Source organism: Pithys albifrons, chromosome 3, assembly GCF_047495875.1.
Source record: "Pithys albifrons albifrons isolate INPA30051 chromosome 3, PitAlb_v1, whole genome shotgun sequence".
In the NCBI taxonomy this organism is placed as follows: Eukaryota; Metazoa; Chordata; class Aves; order Passeriformes; family Thamnophilidae; genus Pithys; species Pithys albifrons.
Genome location: NC_092460.1, coordinates 59,437,246 through 59,453,972, shown reverse-complemented (window position 1 = coordinate 59,453,972; position 16,727 = coordinate 59,437,246). Strand labels below are relative to the sequence as shown.

Here is a 16,727-nt window from a genome sequence, read left to right as displayed (position 1 = left end):
GCCACCTTCTGAATATTACAATTCTGTGTAGTTCAGGATTCTAACGTCTCCTTTCCAAATGTACAAAATTATTTTAGTGTGAATTCACTTCTTTGGTTTTTTGGGGTTTTTTTTGCAGAGTTTGGCCTTCAACACTGGCTTCCATATTAAAAAACTCATCTGAACTTCATAAGGAAAAAAACTTCTCATCCTTCTTCCCTAGAATGAATGACAAGGATACAAAAGATTTCATCAACTGGGGATTGTTAACACTGTGCACAGTATTGCTTTGATTTCTTAATTTTTTTTATTTAATCAAGCACCACAATGGGTTAGCTGGCAAATTGTCTCTTGATATTACAATAAGCACTACATGTCACAACATTATTGACAGAAGTGGAATAATAACGTTGGTTCTGATTTAAGCTCTTATAAATACTCTGGGGAAAAAATCATAAAATTACATGATTCATTGTGATTTAAGAGTTGGAAAATCATTTCAAAAGCAGTAATGTGAGGTGATATAACCATTACCATCTTGATATTGCAAACTTTTCTTCTCCTAGCCATTCATGTTGTAACCTGAAAAATATATTAACTTTCCAGATTCGTTTCAGCTGCTTCTGTGCTAGATTTTAATTGTCTAGTGTCTCATTTAATTCTTATTCAAAGTGAATTTTTTTTCATTATGTTGAAGAGAGATCCCAGTTCATATAATTTACTAGACACTTTCTAATAGAATGCAAGCATGAAGCTAATATTCAGCTTATTTTCCATGTCAAATGCTAACATTTTTAAATTATAACAAGTGGGCAACAAAACACCATAGATTAACAGTCTACTAGGCTTCTGTAAGTAAAATTATTTATCACTACAAAATATAAACTCCTTTCATCAGGAAAACTCTGATAAATAGCTTTATGTTTTATCTGTAGGTTTGTAGTCTATCCTACTGATAGTCTTCCTGTCACTAGTTTCATTTACAGTATGTTCAGGTGTGCCTTTTTACAAAATTGTGCTTAAAGGATGAATATCCCCTTAGGCGATAAGCTTCAATAAAAATTGCATTGCAAAATAAAAACAAGACATTTTCAGTACACTAAAGTACAACTAAATTTCAAGTCTGATAATACAGAACTCACAAAATAATACTGAAGTCGTCAGTGAACTCAAGGCATGGAATATAAATTACTGATCAAAAGCTAAATAAGCCACTGCATTCATACTCAAGTGTTGGAATGTAAGAGAACACTTGCTTTGCTCCCATTTCTCTTGTATTAGACAATCAGACTGGAGCTCCTAACAACTACTTATATATACTTATATATTTTTCCCTCCCTAGTTCTCCACTGTAACTGCCATGCTTTTTCTAAAGACCACAGAACTTTACTGTTCAATCTGCTGGCATTTCAATAGAAAATTCAGACTATTTAACTGTAAAAAACTCAGGATGTGACTCTAGCCAGGTCAATCTTTTCAAAACATAATGACAACATCATCTGCTGCAATTTTCCCAATGCTGCTCACGGTTTTTATCTGTTTATCATTGTTTACTAGTTCTTTTGACTTGTTACATCACAGAGATACTAAAATTGACCTTAAAAAAATAAAACCAGGCAAATTAAGTTAAGGCTTAAAAAAATACAACATGACATCTTTAGGTGTGCAGTATTTTGTGGATTCCTCACTTTTCTTTATAATAACAACTCACTCATTTCTAGCAGAGCAGCTAATTTAATTTGCTTTTGTTACTTCTTATTATGTGCAAGTAACATTTTATTTCTGATAATCCTAAAGAAAAATGATAATATTTCCTTTGTTTGAAAAAAGTGAAAGGTGTGCAAGCTGTTCTCCAGAGCAATGAGCAGCCTTGGCAAGACTGGGTAGACCTAAGAGGTTTAGTTTAAAGCTGTCTATCAATCATAGGAAGCTGAGGCAGCTCTGAACCCAGGGCATGCTAACAGAGCTTATGAGACTGTTACACAGGAACTGTGTCTATCTAAACACACATGTTCATCTTCATGCAGTAAAGGAGTAATAAACAAACTGTGTAGTGCAAAAATGATAAATATTAAAAACATCTAAAGTTAAGTTAGAGCATAACCAGCTCCCGTGCAAATCACCTTTGTCAAGAATTTAGGAAGAAAACAGGTTTTGTATCTGTTAGGTTGCAAAGAGCGGAAGAGGTGCCCTAAGTACCAGATAGAGGCTGAGCATTACCTACCAGGAGTAAGGAGGGCCTGTGGTGAGGACAAAGAGATCTATAGTCAGTTCCTCAAAACTCTACTGAATGTCTTCAGGCCTTCACTCACAGAGCCTAAAACTCCTTTAGGGCCTCAGTCTTGAGTCAAGAAAACAAGCACCCTTGACTGCTTTAAGTCTCCTTCCAGCCTCTTTTTTTCCCTCTCAATACACTCTGCATTACAGCTACACCTCCAATGAAGATCCAAGCTCATCTCAGCTGCATACTAGACTTTCCTCTCGCCTCTCCCAACAAATGTTTTTCTGGGAATGGGACAAGTGTGAAAATCAGCAAAGAGCTAGCCAGTACAGCTGTACCTTAGTTAACAAAAAAAAATACCAGATACTACTCTAAATATTTATGAGTTTGTTAGAATTAAAGCAAGAGGAGAAACTGTTAAATATTCATAAAAAATAAAGTGAAAGAAATTGGTTTGGTGGTACAGACCAGACTCAGAAAGAGAGATTGCAAAGACACCCATGGACATCCCAATTCTCAGTTCAATGCAGTACTACGCAAGTTATTTTTAAAGATGGTATGACAGGTATCTCAGTGAAGCAGTACAGAGCTCTGAAGTCAGGAGCATCAGCATGTCTACAGGCCACAGCCATAAACAAACTAATCTCCATAGAAAATAGATAAAGAGACACAAAATTTTTTCTCCACAAAATCCTTGAATAACATATATCTATTTGGGCTTATCTGACTGTGTCTTATGTATCTTTATTTTCTTGGGTTTGCTGTTCTTGTCACATAATTCTAAGCAAAATCCATAGAAAGGCTGTTTCCCTTAAATTACAAGACTTTTACAAGTATTTGTAGTAAAGCCTTATCAGCAGATTACAATTCTGACACTGATACTTAGAATGGGTTACATAAAACCACCCTAATTTTATCTAGAATAAAATATAATTGAAATAACGTATGTAGGAGAAAAACAGAACCTCATAAAATGTGTGTAGGTTTTCTTACCATGTGTGAAGCTTTCCCTCCCTCCCCCTATTCTTTTATGTACTTGTCAGAATTATCTGTCCATCTGCACACACATACAAAGGTACCAATGTACTTTATACGTTTCAAAATTTTATGTCACCTACTCCATCTTGCATTTTGACTAACTTGAAAACCAAGCGAGCTTTAGCTCCAATGATCATTTCTTTTTCTCTGTTGTTTGTTGATTCCCAAAATAAAAAGGAGGAACTTAAATGAGTGGGAAAAAAAATAAAAGTAACCTGGTATAAAAGAATTTAGACTCTATCCAGGAGAGATAGAATATTTGAAAGTATAAACTTCTTTTTTACTGATTGAACTGGGAAAAAAACAAATTATACTTTTATTACATTCTAGGTTCATTTCTATACTCCTTTAATTACATCAGTAATGTCATTCAACTTTTAAAATCCAGCATGAGTAAAATGTTGTTCTTTTTTTTCTGTACACATTCATCTTCTGTAACATGAAAAGGGACAGGTTTGTTTTGAATTCAACTAAGCAATTAGCTACAATAGGATGTGTATAAATTTAGTACAGTAAGATACAGTACAACATAGGATAAACCACTAATCCTGCATTCATAGAGAAAGAAAAGTCTCCAGCCACATAGTTCGCACTGCATTCAAGACCATAGATGGTCAACTAACAAACAGCCTAGAACAATGACACTGTTGTTATTTAACTGAAAGGTAACTTGTTATTTAGGAAAAAGTTAACTGTCTAACAGTACAAGAACAGATGCAGTCCCTTAATGTAATGATTTAAATTATTATCAGTTAAAAATATCTTTTTAGAGCATTTTGGTCTTCTTGATGAAAGTAAATCATCATCAAAAGGCCAGGAGCTAAAAGCAATCAGAAAGTTAAGGTGTGAAGCTTAGTACTGCTGAAGTCTAAAAGACCAAATGCCCTGATTTATTGACCAAGTACTATAAAGAACACTCTAGCAGGACAACAATCAGGTTCTAAATAATGCAGACCTCCATGAATACGTGTTTTCCTTAGCTGTTAGTCTGACCACTAGTTAAGGTCCTATAAAAAACTTTCTACCCTAAAATGAGCAAACAGCATCTTAGAAAAATCAGCTACTTCACTTTAATAGATACAACTTTCTAATTAAAGAGAATATGAGTTTTTCCTTCTAGGCTCTGGCAACCATAAGAAGAACACTCTCACATATTGAAGCAGGTTTTACAGTAGCCTCTGCTAACTTTGAAATCTGCAAGGTTAGTGTTGTCATTTAAGTACAACTAGGTGTATCATAAAACTTACCTCCACCATTTTTCTGACACAAATATGGGAATCGCCACACATTCCCCAATCCCACAGAAAATCCAACTTGTGCCAGAATATACTGGAGTTTGCTGTTCCAAGCAGGTCTTTCATCTTCTACATCTGAGCCATCTTCAACATCTACATCTTTTTCTTCCTGATCATCAACCATAAGTTCACTCTTCTTAAAGGCATCATCTGAAGAGTCCTCATTAGAGAGCAGGTCCTTAACAGACTCAATGACCTCATCATCTAGGTCTCTTTTCACTACCTTGCTGTTCTTAGGCATTTGTAATATGAGATGAACAGCAAGAAAATCAAGGTCAGCTGAGACAAAAAGACAAAAGTAAGCTCTCTCTCTGCTTGGCCAAAAATATTGAAGAAACAGACTGAAGATGGTGTCTGATGAGTTCTTGACACCAGCAAATCAAAAGTAAGGACTTCTGTTCCTGAATGTTTGTTCTACTGAAAGTACCTGTGGGGAAAAAAAATACAAAAGGATATTATACTACTATGCAGAAAAAACTTAATTTTGAAATCATGTGCTTTGTTTTAAGCATTTCTGCTTATTGATCTGACAAGAGGAGAAAAAAGAAGAAAGGGATGTTAAACCACTTCCAAATTGTAGGGAATAAGTCTAATGTTTGGTCTCAAATATTTATATAGAATACATTTTATTCACTTGCTGAGGGTTTTGGTCTAGTTCCTCAAGAACTATATGCTAATTGCTGGTATTTTGATAGCATAACAATTCTTCTTATCAGGCATAATGGGGTATATACTTTACATAAAATTTAGGAGCCCAATTCCATTACTTTCTGACTTAACAGCTGCACTTGAATTTATTAAAAGTATATTTTAACCAAAGTAGGCTGCTTTCCAGACCATTTCAGAAAGTCATGCAGCAATTAAAATTTTGTTATATAGCATGCACCTAGTACTTCAAAAGCAAGGGTGACTTATTTTCCTTCATGAAGGAATATATAATTACAACCATAGTTTCAAAGGAGAGATGTTCATCTCTTATGAGCTTTGATGCTTTAGATATTTTTAATTATTTCCTATTTCTAAGAAACTATCTGAAATACCTGTAAAGCCATAACTAAACCCATTTAAAAAGCCTACTGTTTCAAACTTGTATGCACAGAGACAAAAAGGCCCACATTTGAGTATGTGTTTTTCTTAAAACACAATGAATCATTTCAAAAGAGAGACAGACTTGCTTGCAGCTGCCCTCCTGAAGGTAACCATAATATTTTGGGGAGGAATGTTTCTCAATAAATTCTTCACTAATCACATGGGATAAAACTAGTATGTGCAAAGCCATCTGCACAATTAAGAGTCTTAAAAGGGATTTAAATTATGTGTTAAGCTTCACGAAAGCTCTAAAGAGAGTATACACAAGAAGTCTAATCAAGAACTGCTAACTGCTGAGAATCAGAAATTACTCCAGGAAACATCAGACCTTTCAGCTTTTGCTTATGGACTTGCTGTAACATCTGGTCTATAGTACAAAGGCTGTATAATGTCCTGACAAACTCCCATGTAGTAGAGATCTGCAAGGTACTGTTCGCACAGTAATTGAGAGATCCAGCACCTCATGACTGCTTCCATGACAGACCCAAAGGAAAGACGCTAAGTCACTGGAACCCAGCCCACAGGTTATCAAGATGAGACTTCACAGCAACAGAAATAAAACCTCTACCACCACAAATACTATTACTAGCCTCTTAGCCAACAGAGCAGTTAACTTTTCCAATAATTTCCAAGGATGTGGAAGTTGAATTTCACTCCAGTTGCCTACTGAACTCCATTGTAACCGTTTTTTACTGATTCCTTAGGCTCCCAACACTGTCTTCTCCCTTCCCCTTCTGTTACTGCCTCCTCTCAGGAACTCCAGCTCTGGCAATTAGCCTAAATTTTTTAAGCACAGTAGAGCCTACTTGGCTTGTGATCTGCTTCATGTTCACCAATGTCACTGAAGGGTTCACAGTTCTACAAACCTTCCTTCTGACATGTAGTGGAACTAGTATCAGGCTTTGGTTTGACTGATACAAGTTCTTCAAACAAAAAAAAAAGCCTATGAGCTACTCACAAAACAGAAGAATGCGGAAAGAGTTGTTCAGACAATAGCGAAATCCTAATACTGTATCCTGTATATCAGGACTAAATGAATGTCTGTTCAGACCTCTTTTTATCTGTTCTGTCTCTTGCATTGCAAAGTCTTCAAAGGACTGCACCCTCTTCTAGTTTATGTATGATTCAGTGGCATTTAGCTCTGACCAAATGCAAACACCAGTAACATATTAAGTTGAAGCATTTAAGCAGTCCTAACGGAGCTTTGTACTATAAGCCACAGAATCTGGTACTTCAAATGCTATTTTTAGTCGTATTTTGAACTGCTTTTTTCTGTTGTTCCACTCATGTAAATTAGAGCAACTTCTCAATTCTAGTAATTAGTAATATGTTCAGGGATTACTTTACAATGAAACAATTTTCTCTCTGTATTTAATACAACAGCTGCACATGTGAAACTAAGTCAGTATTTGTCATCTGAAATCCTTCTCTAGTTGTAATAAACAAAAGAGATTTTCAGTCAGAAAGGCACAAGCCACCCATCACTATTTACTGAAATGTTTTAAAAGGCCCTATGTGCATTAATTATTTTAGATTTGGTACTTTGAAGGGCAGCAATGTGATTTACCTGGAGCTCTCACAGTTGAGTCAATTTCAACAGAAATTGCATCATTCTATCCTGTCATGCATTAAATATGAACTGGGCTTGATACTTTTACTCATAGACAGTACCATATTAATTCCCCCTTAATTAACATTCCATTAATCAGGATGTTATCCACAGACCTCCACTGTATAGACTTGCAATATTTGCAGGGCTTGAGAAAAAGTGAGCGGCAGGCTCAGCAGAATGGTGCATGATTCTAATAATGGTTTTCTAATGGAACATGTTATTAATGGCCAGACTGCACTGGGGATGCAGGACAGTCTTTCAGGACACATCACAAATACAAAGGCACTCTCCAATTGTCAGATTTAACAACTTGTTCTCTGTATTAAAGGAGTTGGTACTCCATCAAACAAGAAGTCCTACCTCACCAGATGCTACCACCAGGTACAAATGTTTGCAGTGTGGCCCCAGGTGGTTTGCAAGGAGCCTGCCATTCTGTACTTGGCACTCCCACAACACAGTCAGTGACACGCACATAAGCCTCTCTCTTTGATCCAAATCAAACCACATAGAAGGCCGATATCAAACTACTCAGCTTGGGCTAGGTCTAAAAATATGAATACTCCCAAGTGAAGACAGAATAGGGAGAAACTCAATAAGGTTACTCACCAGCACAGTTTAGCTAAACACAAACCTCTGAACAAGCTTTCTTTCTTTTTTCCCCCCATATCACAGTACTGAACTTCAGCATTTTAATAAAAATGCTATTTTAGGTTCCCACATCATTTGGATGTAGTCCAGTATTGAACTGAAGTTCTTCATCAGCATCAAAACAGGAATTATCACCCCAAATTCTGTGAAACACCTTCTTCAGTTAGTTCCATTACTAGTTACCTTCTACACTGCCTTGTGCAATAATACAGCATTATGTGATGGATAGTTTCTCCTATGTATCATTTTAAAAATCTACATAACAAATCACCATTATACCAAGGATTTACAAAACTAAGTATTATTTCATTAGGAATTCAAGTCCTGAATCTTATCAGGTATTTTAAAACATTACTGTGCTATTACCACCACCTTAGATTAAAAGTAAAATGTCTAAAATATAATTTAGCCTTATTAAAGCTGTTTGTTTATATGTTGGATTTTTTTCTGTCTTGGATTTAGATCATGGAATTTGATCAAATGATGTAGTTCTGGTTTCTAGGCAGTTTCTCATCCTTTTTCATGACTCAACTGATGTCACCTGTCATACGAAAACACTGAAGGGAAATTTTTATTATCACATTTACTGGAGAATACATTTCTCTGGACTTTTCCACAACTGAAATGAGCAAATAAGGATGGAATTTTCTCATGTAAAATTCCATTTATAAAAAAATCTAAAATTACTCTTAAACTGACAAGTGTCTGTATTGTTTGAGGGTATTTAACAGAATGGAACTTGATGAACAGTACATGGTTCAGTTAGAAGAACATTTAGAAAATCATTCTGTCACTGAAATAACAACAGCTAATAATCTGAGCTAGCATAAACAAATTTTTGGAAAAAAACTTACTAAATCAAACATATGAGGTAGATTTTGGTTATGAATTGCTAGTATTGTCCTTGATATTTTAAAATCTCTTTCTTTCTCATATTGAAAGATAAAACAGAGCCAGTCTTTTCTGACATCAGACCCAAACTTTCTCTCTCAGAACAGTGGGAATTTCATGATTTTCTCCCATGGAAGAAGAATCAAGCCTTAATGCATCAGCATGCAGAAGTAAAGTAACCTGATTAGACTGCCACATAGCAGAGTAAGCAGCAATAATCCCTTGCAACAAGGAATTCAGACCCAAATTAGCTTCCTGGGAGATCTGCTATAGAATTTTTGCTTCAGCTTCAGGTCCGCATTCAGAAGTGCTGGCACAGGGAGATAGGATCTTGTAAAACGTCCACTGACCAAACTGCAAGCGTTTGCAGTAAGACCCAAAGGAACTTCATTACTCAAAGCACCAAAAGACGCATTGAAAAACTTTGCTGCCTACCCTTTTCTCACAATCTTTCTTGTACAGAATGTGTACTAAGAGAGTTGTGCTGGTTCTGTCCAACACTGTCTGCTTCTCTTCATCTTATGTTGGGCTCCTTTTGATGCATCTCTATCAGACAGGCCTGCATGCTAATCAATATACAGACATCTATTGAAGAACACTGTACATCTGGTTCTCTCAGCTGTGTAATAACAGTAAAAAATAAAGATACGAGGCTGAAGATTTTCCCAACATGTACAGAGAAGCAGGCACAAAAGAATCTCATTTACAGATTTGAAAGTATGAGTACTGCCCCATGTTCTTGCAATTACAGCACAAGCCTCTATAAAAAGCTATTTGTAAGGCAATTTCATGTTTAAAACAACCAACAACACTATTGCAACAACTAAGTAAATATTAAAGAACTTATAGCAATGCCTTTCTGACACAAATTACAACACAATCATTTTTACATTGTTCTCCTTTTTAAAACAATCACTCCCTCTAAAGGGAAAGCCCCCAAATCCCTCCATTATTTTCTAACACAGTGCACTTTTATCATCTTATTTTTACATCTGATGAAAACACAACAATTCAGAAAAATTCTTTACATTTAATTTTTAATTCATTACAACTAATCCTCTAATCTTCACTGATCAGTAACTGTTTAAATCTTCAAGGAAAGGAACGAAAGGGAGGAAAATTAAAATCACTTGTTCATACTTCATAAGACTAGCAAGAAAGTCCAGACAGAAAATAACTTTCTAGAAGGTTACTGTCACATCATAAAACATAAAGAAAACCAAACTAAACCAAACTAAAAAAAAACCACAAACAAAAAAACAGAGCAAGGAAAGAATGGATACCTTTTTAAGTTCAATATTTGCCATTAAAGAGATCAACATTCTGTTCTTCAGATCTCTGTGTTCTTCTCTGATGAAGCAGTTAACATACCAACATGCTGCTGTGAGGGTAGCAAAATGCAATAAAAAGCTGTGACCAATTCACACTACTATAATCTTGGCTTCGAAAGGAGATTGTGACAGTGCAGTGTACCAGTCCAGTCCCACAAGCTTACATCGTATGTTCCTGTTCACCAAATCTTCACCTTGACTCCCAATGAAGAAACCGGTACGATTCAACAGAGGACACAGAACTGCAAGGCAGGATTCTCACCATGGCACACATTCACAGAAGACCTTTATTGATATTCACGCTAAAGGTTTCAGTCTGTATGAAATCACTGGAGCAGAATTATATGCAAAGATGAATAAGAGGGGCCTTTTAACCAAAAGGAAACCTACAAAATGCATTTTAAATATGAGTCTATGAGCTAGGCAGAAGAAAGCTTGATGGGGACAACCAATATAAAAAAACAAAACCAAAGTTTCAGGAGCAAGGGACTGATGCGAGGCTGCAGAAAAGAATCTGGTCACTGGCAGAGACAGCATAGGAGGAATAGTTAATAACCAGTACATTTGAGTGAGAAAGAGAGGAAGAAGACTGAAGGAGCAAGCCATGTTTCATGGGCTTACTGTGACTGCGAAGAATGGCTATCGCTGGGGGAATCTGTGAACAGATAATTATTTTAGCAAAAGTTACACTGTGTTACAGTACTCATTGGACAGACTGAATTACTGCTGCAATGCAGCATTGTGTTCTTTGGCGGAAATAGGAATATGCACCATAGCCTTTCTGCCTAGCCAAGCCCATTTTTATCTATCTACTGAAGCAGCCATTATGCTGCTCTTCAGCACGAACTGCATGATCTAGCATTTTGCCCTACCTAGTTTAATACAGACTGTCAGTAATAAAGATTTGATAGGTGCTTAACTCAATCATAATTAAAGATAATTACATTTTATACAATTAAACTTGCATTAAAATGTCTAGGAAAACATCACTGAAGAATGGAGAGGAATTTACGTTACACACAAATGACATCATAAAAAAACAGCTCTGTGGGCTACAGGAGACTTGAAAGCATTAGCGAAAGTGAATGCTTTTTATTCTGTTTTCTATACAATGAAATCATTTATACTATAGCAAAAATATTTAAAAATGCAAGACTAAATTCATACCTGCAGCAGATACAGGTAGTTATACAGACTACAGTGACATTGCATCTGTTTCATATTGCTGGGAAATTTGTTCTCAGTTCCTGCAAAATGTTCTTCCTGGCTTTATCTTACATCAAGACCCTGTAAAGACTCAAATTTAGACAATATCTGTCCTAGATTAGTCGCCCTGAATTTTAGTTGCAAAAGAATACTTTCTACTATTATAAGACAAACACAATGATTTGAGGAAAAGAGCAAAATTTCTTTCTCAGAATTGTTCATAATCAATAGACTTGATCTTAACAGCTTGTATGACTACTTTTAAATCAATGGCCCAACAGAAATATTTACAGAGAGTCTGTTACAACCTAGAGCTCTTAAATGTCAATTTGTTCCTTTCATTGAACATAATCTCTAAAGAATCTACTGGCCTTACTATAGTTTCTCACTTGCTTTCACAGACTTCTCAGTATTTCCTTCTCACAAATCAACCTCACCGAAATACTTCTGACTTACAGGATGAGCTAACTGTAAACTCCTATTCAAATGGAGAAAATGTATCACTTATTCTGCAGTCTTTTCTTACATGTACTTTATTGAAGGAACAAATTCAGTAGTTACCACTCCTTCAGTCGAAGCCGAGTAATCTCAGCAATTATGAACAAAATTCTACCCCTGGTTGGTCAAACTCAAAAGGTGTAACTACTGGCAACTTGAAACAAAATCTCCATTTTCTAAGTTCATCATGTAAGACACAAGAGAACCATGGGTTTATTATACAATTTTATTAGTGAGAGGATATAAAAGTATGTTTAATATTTCATTAAAGTACTAAAGTTATTTAAGTTGTAATATCAAGTACTGAAAGTTCGACATTACCAGATACATAGTTGCAACTGAGGCTCTAATTGTCTGTCCTCCGTGCTTTAGAATGGTTCAATAAGTAAATCAAGCAGTCCTTGGAAGAATTTATGTGATTACTTCTTCCTCTGCTTTTCATGCATAGCAAAAAAGCTGAACTGATCATAGATGAGTTAGCAGAAATCTTATGAATCACGCTTTCAAGTTATGTTACCATAAATCCCTATATCTTCAAAAAGAAATTTATTCATACCAATTCCACTACAGAAAATCAAACACTGCAAATGTCCTTTTGGAGCTTCTATCCTTTCTCCATTTTGGCTTAAGGAGAGCATGCTGAATCATTAACACTGCAGTACACATTTCTGACACTTCAAATGCAAAAATATTTGCCAGCAGCAAAAAACTATTTTCCCAAATTGGGAAACAGACTACTGGCACCAGGAATCAAGGCACTGTTGTCCACGGCATTACACTACCTTTTTCTTCACTTTCTCCCATAAAAATGAAGAATCCCTAGCCTTAAGAGTGAAGGATAAAGAAGACAGGGCTCTGTTTCAGGGTAGACTTCTGGGAAGCTCAGCCCAGTTACTGACATGGCCTAAAGCAACCATTTTGGCAGTAACCATTGGGCTTTCACACTACTTAGTATCGGGTTTTGTGCTTCCAGCTCTTCCGCATAATAGCACTCACTTGTCATTTGTCAAAGATACTTTTTTTCTTAAATTATTTTAGAACATTTTCCAAGTAATAACAAGGTTACTTTGAAACAATTTTCAAGGAAGAAGGGAGTTGCTAAAGTTTTAAGATGCCACCCACTGATATGTCAAAGTTATTCCGCAACTAAGAATTCAGAGATCTTCAAAGTCACATGAAAAAGCTGCTACCATTGCTATGCTGATCTATAAAATGTAGTACTAAAAACTGTTCTTCCAAATCAACAGGTATTTTGTCCTTCAGTTAAGAACATTATTCCTTGATATGAGCGAAACAGTCAGCACAAGGGAAAGTAGTTGAGGATAAAAGTGAACATGTCCTTAGTGTTGTGTACACTTCTGGTTGTATTCGAGAAAATCTCTGAAAAAAAAAAGTCTTTCCAAAAGATTCCTACCACAAATACTTCCCAAGTGATGTAATTCCACACTCCAGTAGATCTTAACAACGCAATTTGTATCAAAAGGAATGGTGTAATTAGTAGATTGTGCTTCTGAATAACCTTTGAGGGTTTTTTTTATTTTCTGTCAAAATCAGCATTTTGAAAGTTTTGCACATACAGGCTTTTGCACTGTGAAAAGAACAAAACCCTGTAAGAAGGACAAGACATGAAAGGTCAACAGGAATTGGCTTATGCTGTAAAACTAGTTTCAAGATGCCTTGGTAGTTTTGCATACTCAGTTTCACTACTGGTGACACATCTCAACAGTAATGAAATGGTTTGGTTTTTCATGCACAGATCAAAACCAATAGGATTTTTTGTTCTTGAGTCTGACTTACAGAGCAGAGCCCAAAGGGAGTGTCTGATATGCACTGAATGCAGGCTGTAATTCTATCTTTATCTTAATACAGTCTATGTGTAAATGAAAATCTGCACTACCCAAGACAAAATTAAGCAATCTTTCCTAGGTATTTTTTACAGTTTCCTTTTTAATGTGATGCTGATAATGACAAATAGACTGCTAAACAGAAAGAAACTGAGTATGCTGTCATCACTTTTTTTAATCAAATGGAGTAAGCTGGCTGCATAACACATCCACTGTACATGTACATGATATCAGATAACAAAATCTTTACTTCAGCTTTTCTTTGGAAGGAGAAACAGAATTGGATCCCTGTGCTATGGTACATCACAGCAACACACTGATGGTGACATACTACTGAAAAATGATTGGGCTTGCCTTAGAAATCAACACTACAGCAGTGAGCTTGTTATCTAGAAATACCACATGGAAAATAAAATGGCGGATATAGTCTTTTACACACCAAACAAAGTGCAATTTACTTAAACAGATCAAATCCCATCACAATCCCTCATGGGGCAGGTCAGTGTGACTGTGCAGCTGTATTTCAATCATCTCATATGTTTCCACAACAAAAGGAACAAAATTCTTCTTGTCAAGAAATTCCAGTTTGCTGTAATACTAGCAAAATCAGAACAAAACCAGTCAACATGGGCATAGGAAATAAGAAAACAAGATCAATAAGCAAATCGAAGAGAAAAAGAATCACTAAGAGAAAACTGTAGTTCTGAATTCACCCAGTGGATATGCCATAGTACACTGCGGGATGCCAACCATCAAAATCCTGAACAGAAAATACAACCAAGAGGGACAAAGGTAGGGAGAAGGTCCTCATTACCATACCCACCCAAACATGGCTGACACCGGGGCGCACCAGCCCCCCCGGCCGCCGGGGCTGCCCCCGCCTTCGCTGCGGTGGGAGGCTCTGCGCGGCTCCGCCGGGCGACGCCCACGCTCCGCGGCAACAATGCAGCGCCCGAGCCCGGCCCGAGCCTCCGGCACAGGGCGGCGATGGGCGCCCGTGGGCAGCTCCCGGCGGTGCCCGGCTCCGCCACGGCCTGGCACGGCGGGGCTCGCCCTGCTATGCCCGAGCGGGGAGGCGCATCCCCGCGGTGCTCCTGGGACGGAGGCAGCGCTCGTCCCCGCTCCTCCCGAGACACGCGCTACACATGCATTCGAGGTGTTTTACGCAACACGCGGGAGATGAATGAAAATTCTTTCACTCGCGTTAGGGAAAGGATGTAAATTCTTCGCCCTTCCCAGTAACAATAATAACAATGTAAGTAAGACAACCCCGTACATCCTTTTAACCTACCGCTGAGTTAAAACATATGGGCGGCTTCCAGCGGGCGCTCGCTATTGTCTCCCGAGGGGCTGCCTCTCCCCCCAGCAGCGAGAGGCTGGCGCCGGGGCGAAGGCAACCTCCCGGGTGGGCTGGCGGGACCTCGCTGCGCCCCGCAGGCAGGCGGACAGCGGGCGGAAAGGAACCCCCCGCACATCCTGCTCCTTCCCGCCCGGCGGCACACACGAGGCCAGCGGGGCGACCACGCTCCCCCCACGGCCGCAGCTGCACGGCAGGGCTGGGAAACCGCGGGCCGCCCCTCCACGGCGTCCGTCCGCCCCGCGCACCCACGGACAGCGCTCGCCGCCGCGCCGTGCCGTGCCGTGCCGTGCCATGCCATGCCTCGCCGTGCCGTGCCTTACCTCCGCCCGCCGGGCGTCAGCTGCGGAAAGGGAGGGCCAGGTGCCCCCGCGGGTGCGGATGGCGAGAAGGGCCGTGCGGGCGCGGGCCTCAGCGGCGGGCAGGCGGCGGCAGGCACATGTGCCCAGCCCTAGTTGCGGCGGCGTTTAAAGACAGACATAAAAGCGGCGGGGGGAGAGAAAGGGGAGGGCAGCGCCGGGCCGGGGGAGCCGCACCTCCTGACGCAGGGAGGAGCGCTCACTCCTCCCGCCTGCAGCAGCATCTCCGCCGCCGGGGGCGAGCGAGGAGGAGGTAGACGCTGGAGAAGGGGGAGGAGGTGCTATCTGCGGCGCCGCGCCAAAATCCCCGCGGCCACGCTTAAGCACCGCGGCTGCTCATCTCCATCCTCATCTCCATATCCTGCCGCCTTCGCTGCGCGGCCGGACGTGTGACGGCCCCAGCTCATACGGGCTGCGAGCGGCACGCCCTGGGCTTTCTGGTGGCGGAGTAGCGGGCTGCGGGCGGGGGTGGCCTCCGGGGGGGCCTGGAGGCGGCAAGTAAGTACACAGGTGGGAGCTTCCTTGGGGAACACGGAGGTTCTCCAAAAGAACTGTTTGAATGGACACGAAGTGTGTCGGTCCGAGGAAGGCAGAGGGTGGGCCAGGTGCAGGGGGCGGCCGCAGAGAGCACACCTGCGGGCTGGAGACCAGGAAGCGGCTCAGAGCGACACAGAGTATGTCGAGTTGAAAGGGCCCCACGAGGATCATCGAATTCAACTCCTGGCCCTGCACAGGACCATCCCCAGCAGTCACACCATGTGCCTGAGTGCATTGTCCAAATGCTTCTTGAACTCTGGCAGCCTTGGTGCTGTGATCACAGCGAACAGGGGGAGCAAGCCTGGAGACTGAAGGGGTAGAGAGAAACAGTGAAGAGAGGGCTGAGGAGGATGGAATGCACCGACTATCTCCGTGATGATGGTGCACAGGTCTTGTAGCCCAGACTTTCAAGAGTTGCTGAAGTCACATGAAGGTGATGTTTCGCTTCAACACCCGCCTAAACATGGTGTCATGAAGTCTGTCACTGCCCTTATGTCAGTTTTTTCTTTGCTTGCATTTTTCTTTGGGAAAAACAAACACAAAAGGCAAATGGATCACGGCTAGAAAGGAAGGCTTGTAGTAATGAGGAAGTGAGGTGTTCAAAGGTCCTGCACCCAGGTGGAAGAGACTTGTTGGCTTTGGTGAAGATAGGCACCATGAAATGGAGGGTGAACTGGTTCTAATGTTCACTATGAGCAATTATTACAACAGCTTCAATCGTAACATGCTGAATAAAAATACAGAATAAAAATTACACCCTGTGAATCAAGGAGACATTTTCCTTCAAAGGGTAAGGAAGATAGTCTGCCTAGCTGATTTGTA

At 39.5% G+C, this 16,727-nt stretch overlaps 1 protein-coding gene across 3 annotated transcripts in view; it reads right to left on the bottom strand.

Moving 5' to 3' along the window:
• Positions 1-15,494, bottom strand: part of SLC6A15 (solute carrier family 6 member 15) — a 41,187-nt gene extending 25,693 nt beyond the window's left edge. The window contains exons 1-2 of one of the 3 annotated variants that reach the window (XM_071552133.1): positions 15,333-15,494; positions 4,486-4,960 (exon numbers count right to left, since the gene is read on the bottom strand). In XM_071552133.1, coding sequence (XP_071408234.1) covers positions 4,486-4,774 — 289 coding nt within the window. In that variant the 5' untranslated portion in view covers positions 4,775-4,960; positions 15,333-15,494. Of the gene's footprint in view, positions 1-4,485; positions 4,961-10,056; positions 10,078-14,943; positions 15,294-15,332 lie in introns of those variants that run through there. The other 2 variants (XM_071552134.1, XM_071552135.1) reach the window with 2 other exon arrangements.
• Positions 15,495-16,727: the final 1,233 nt, after the last annotated feature.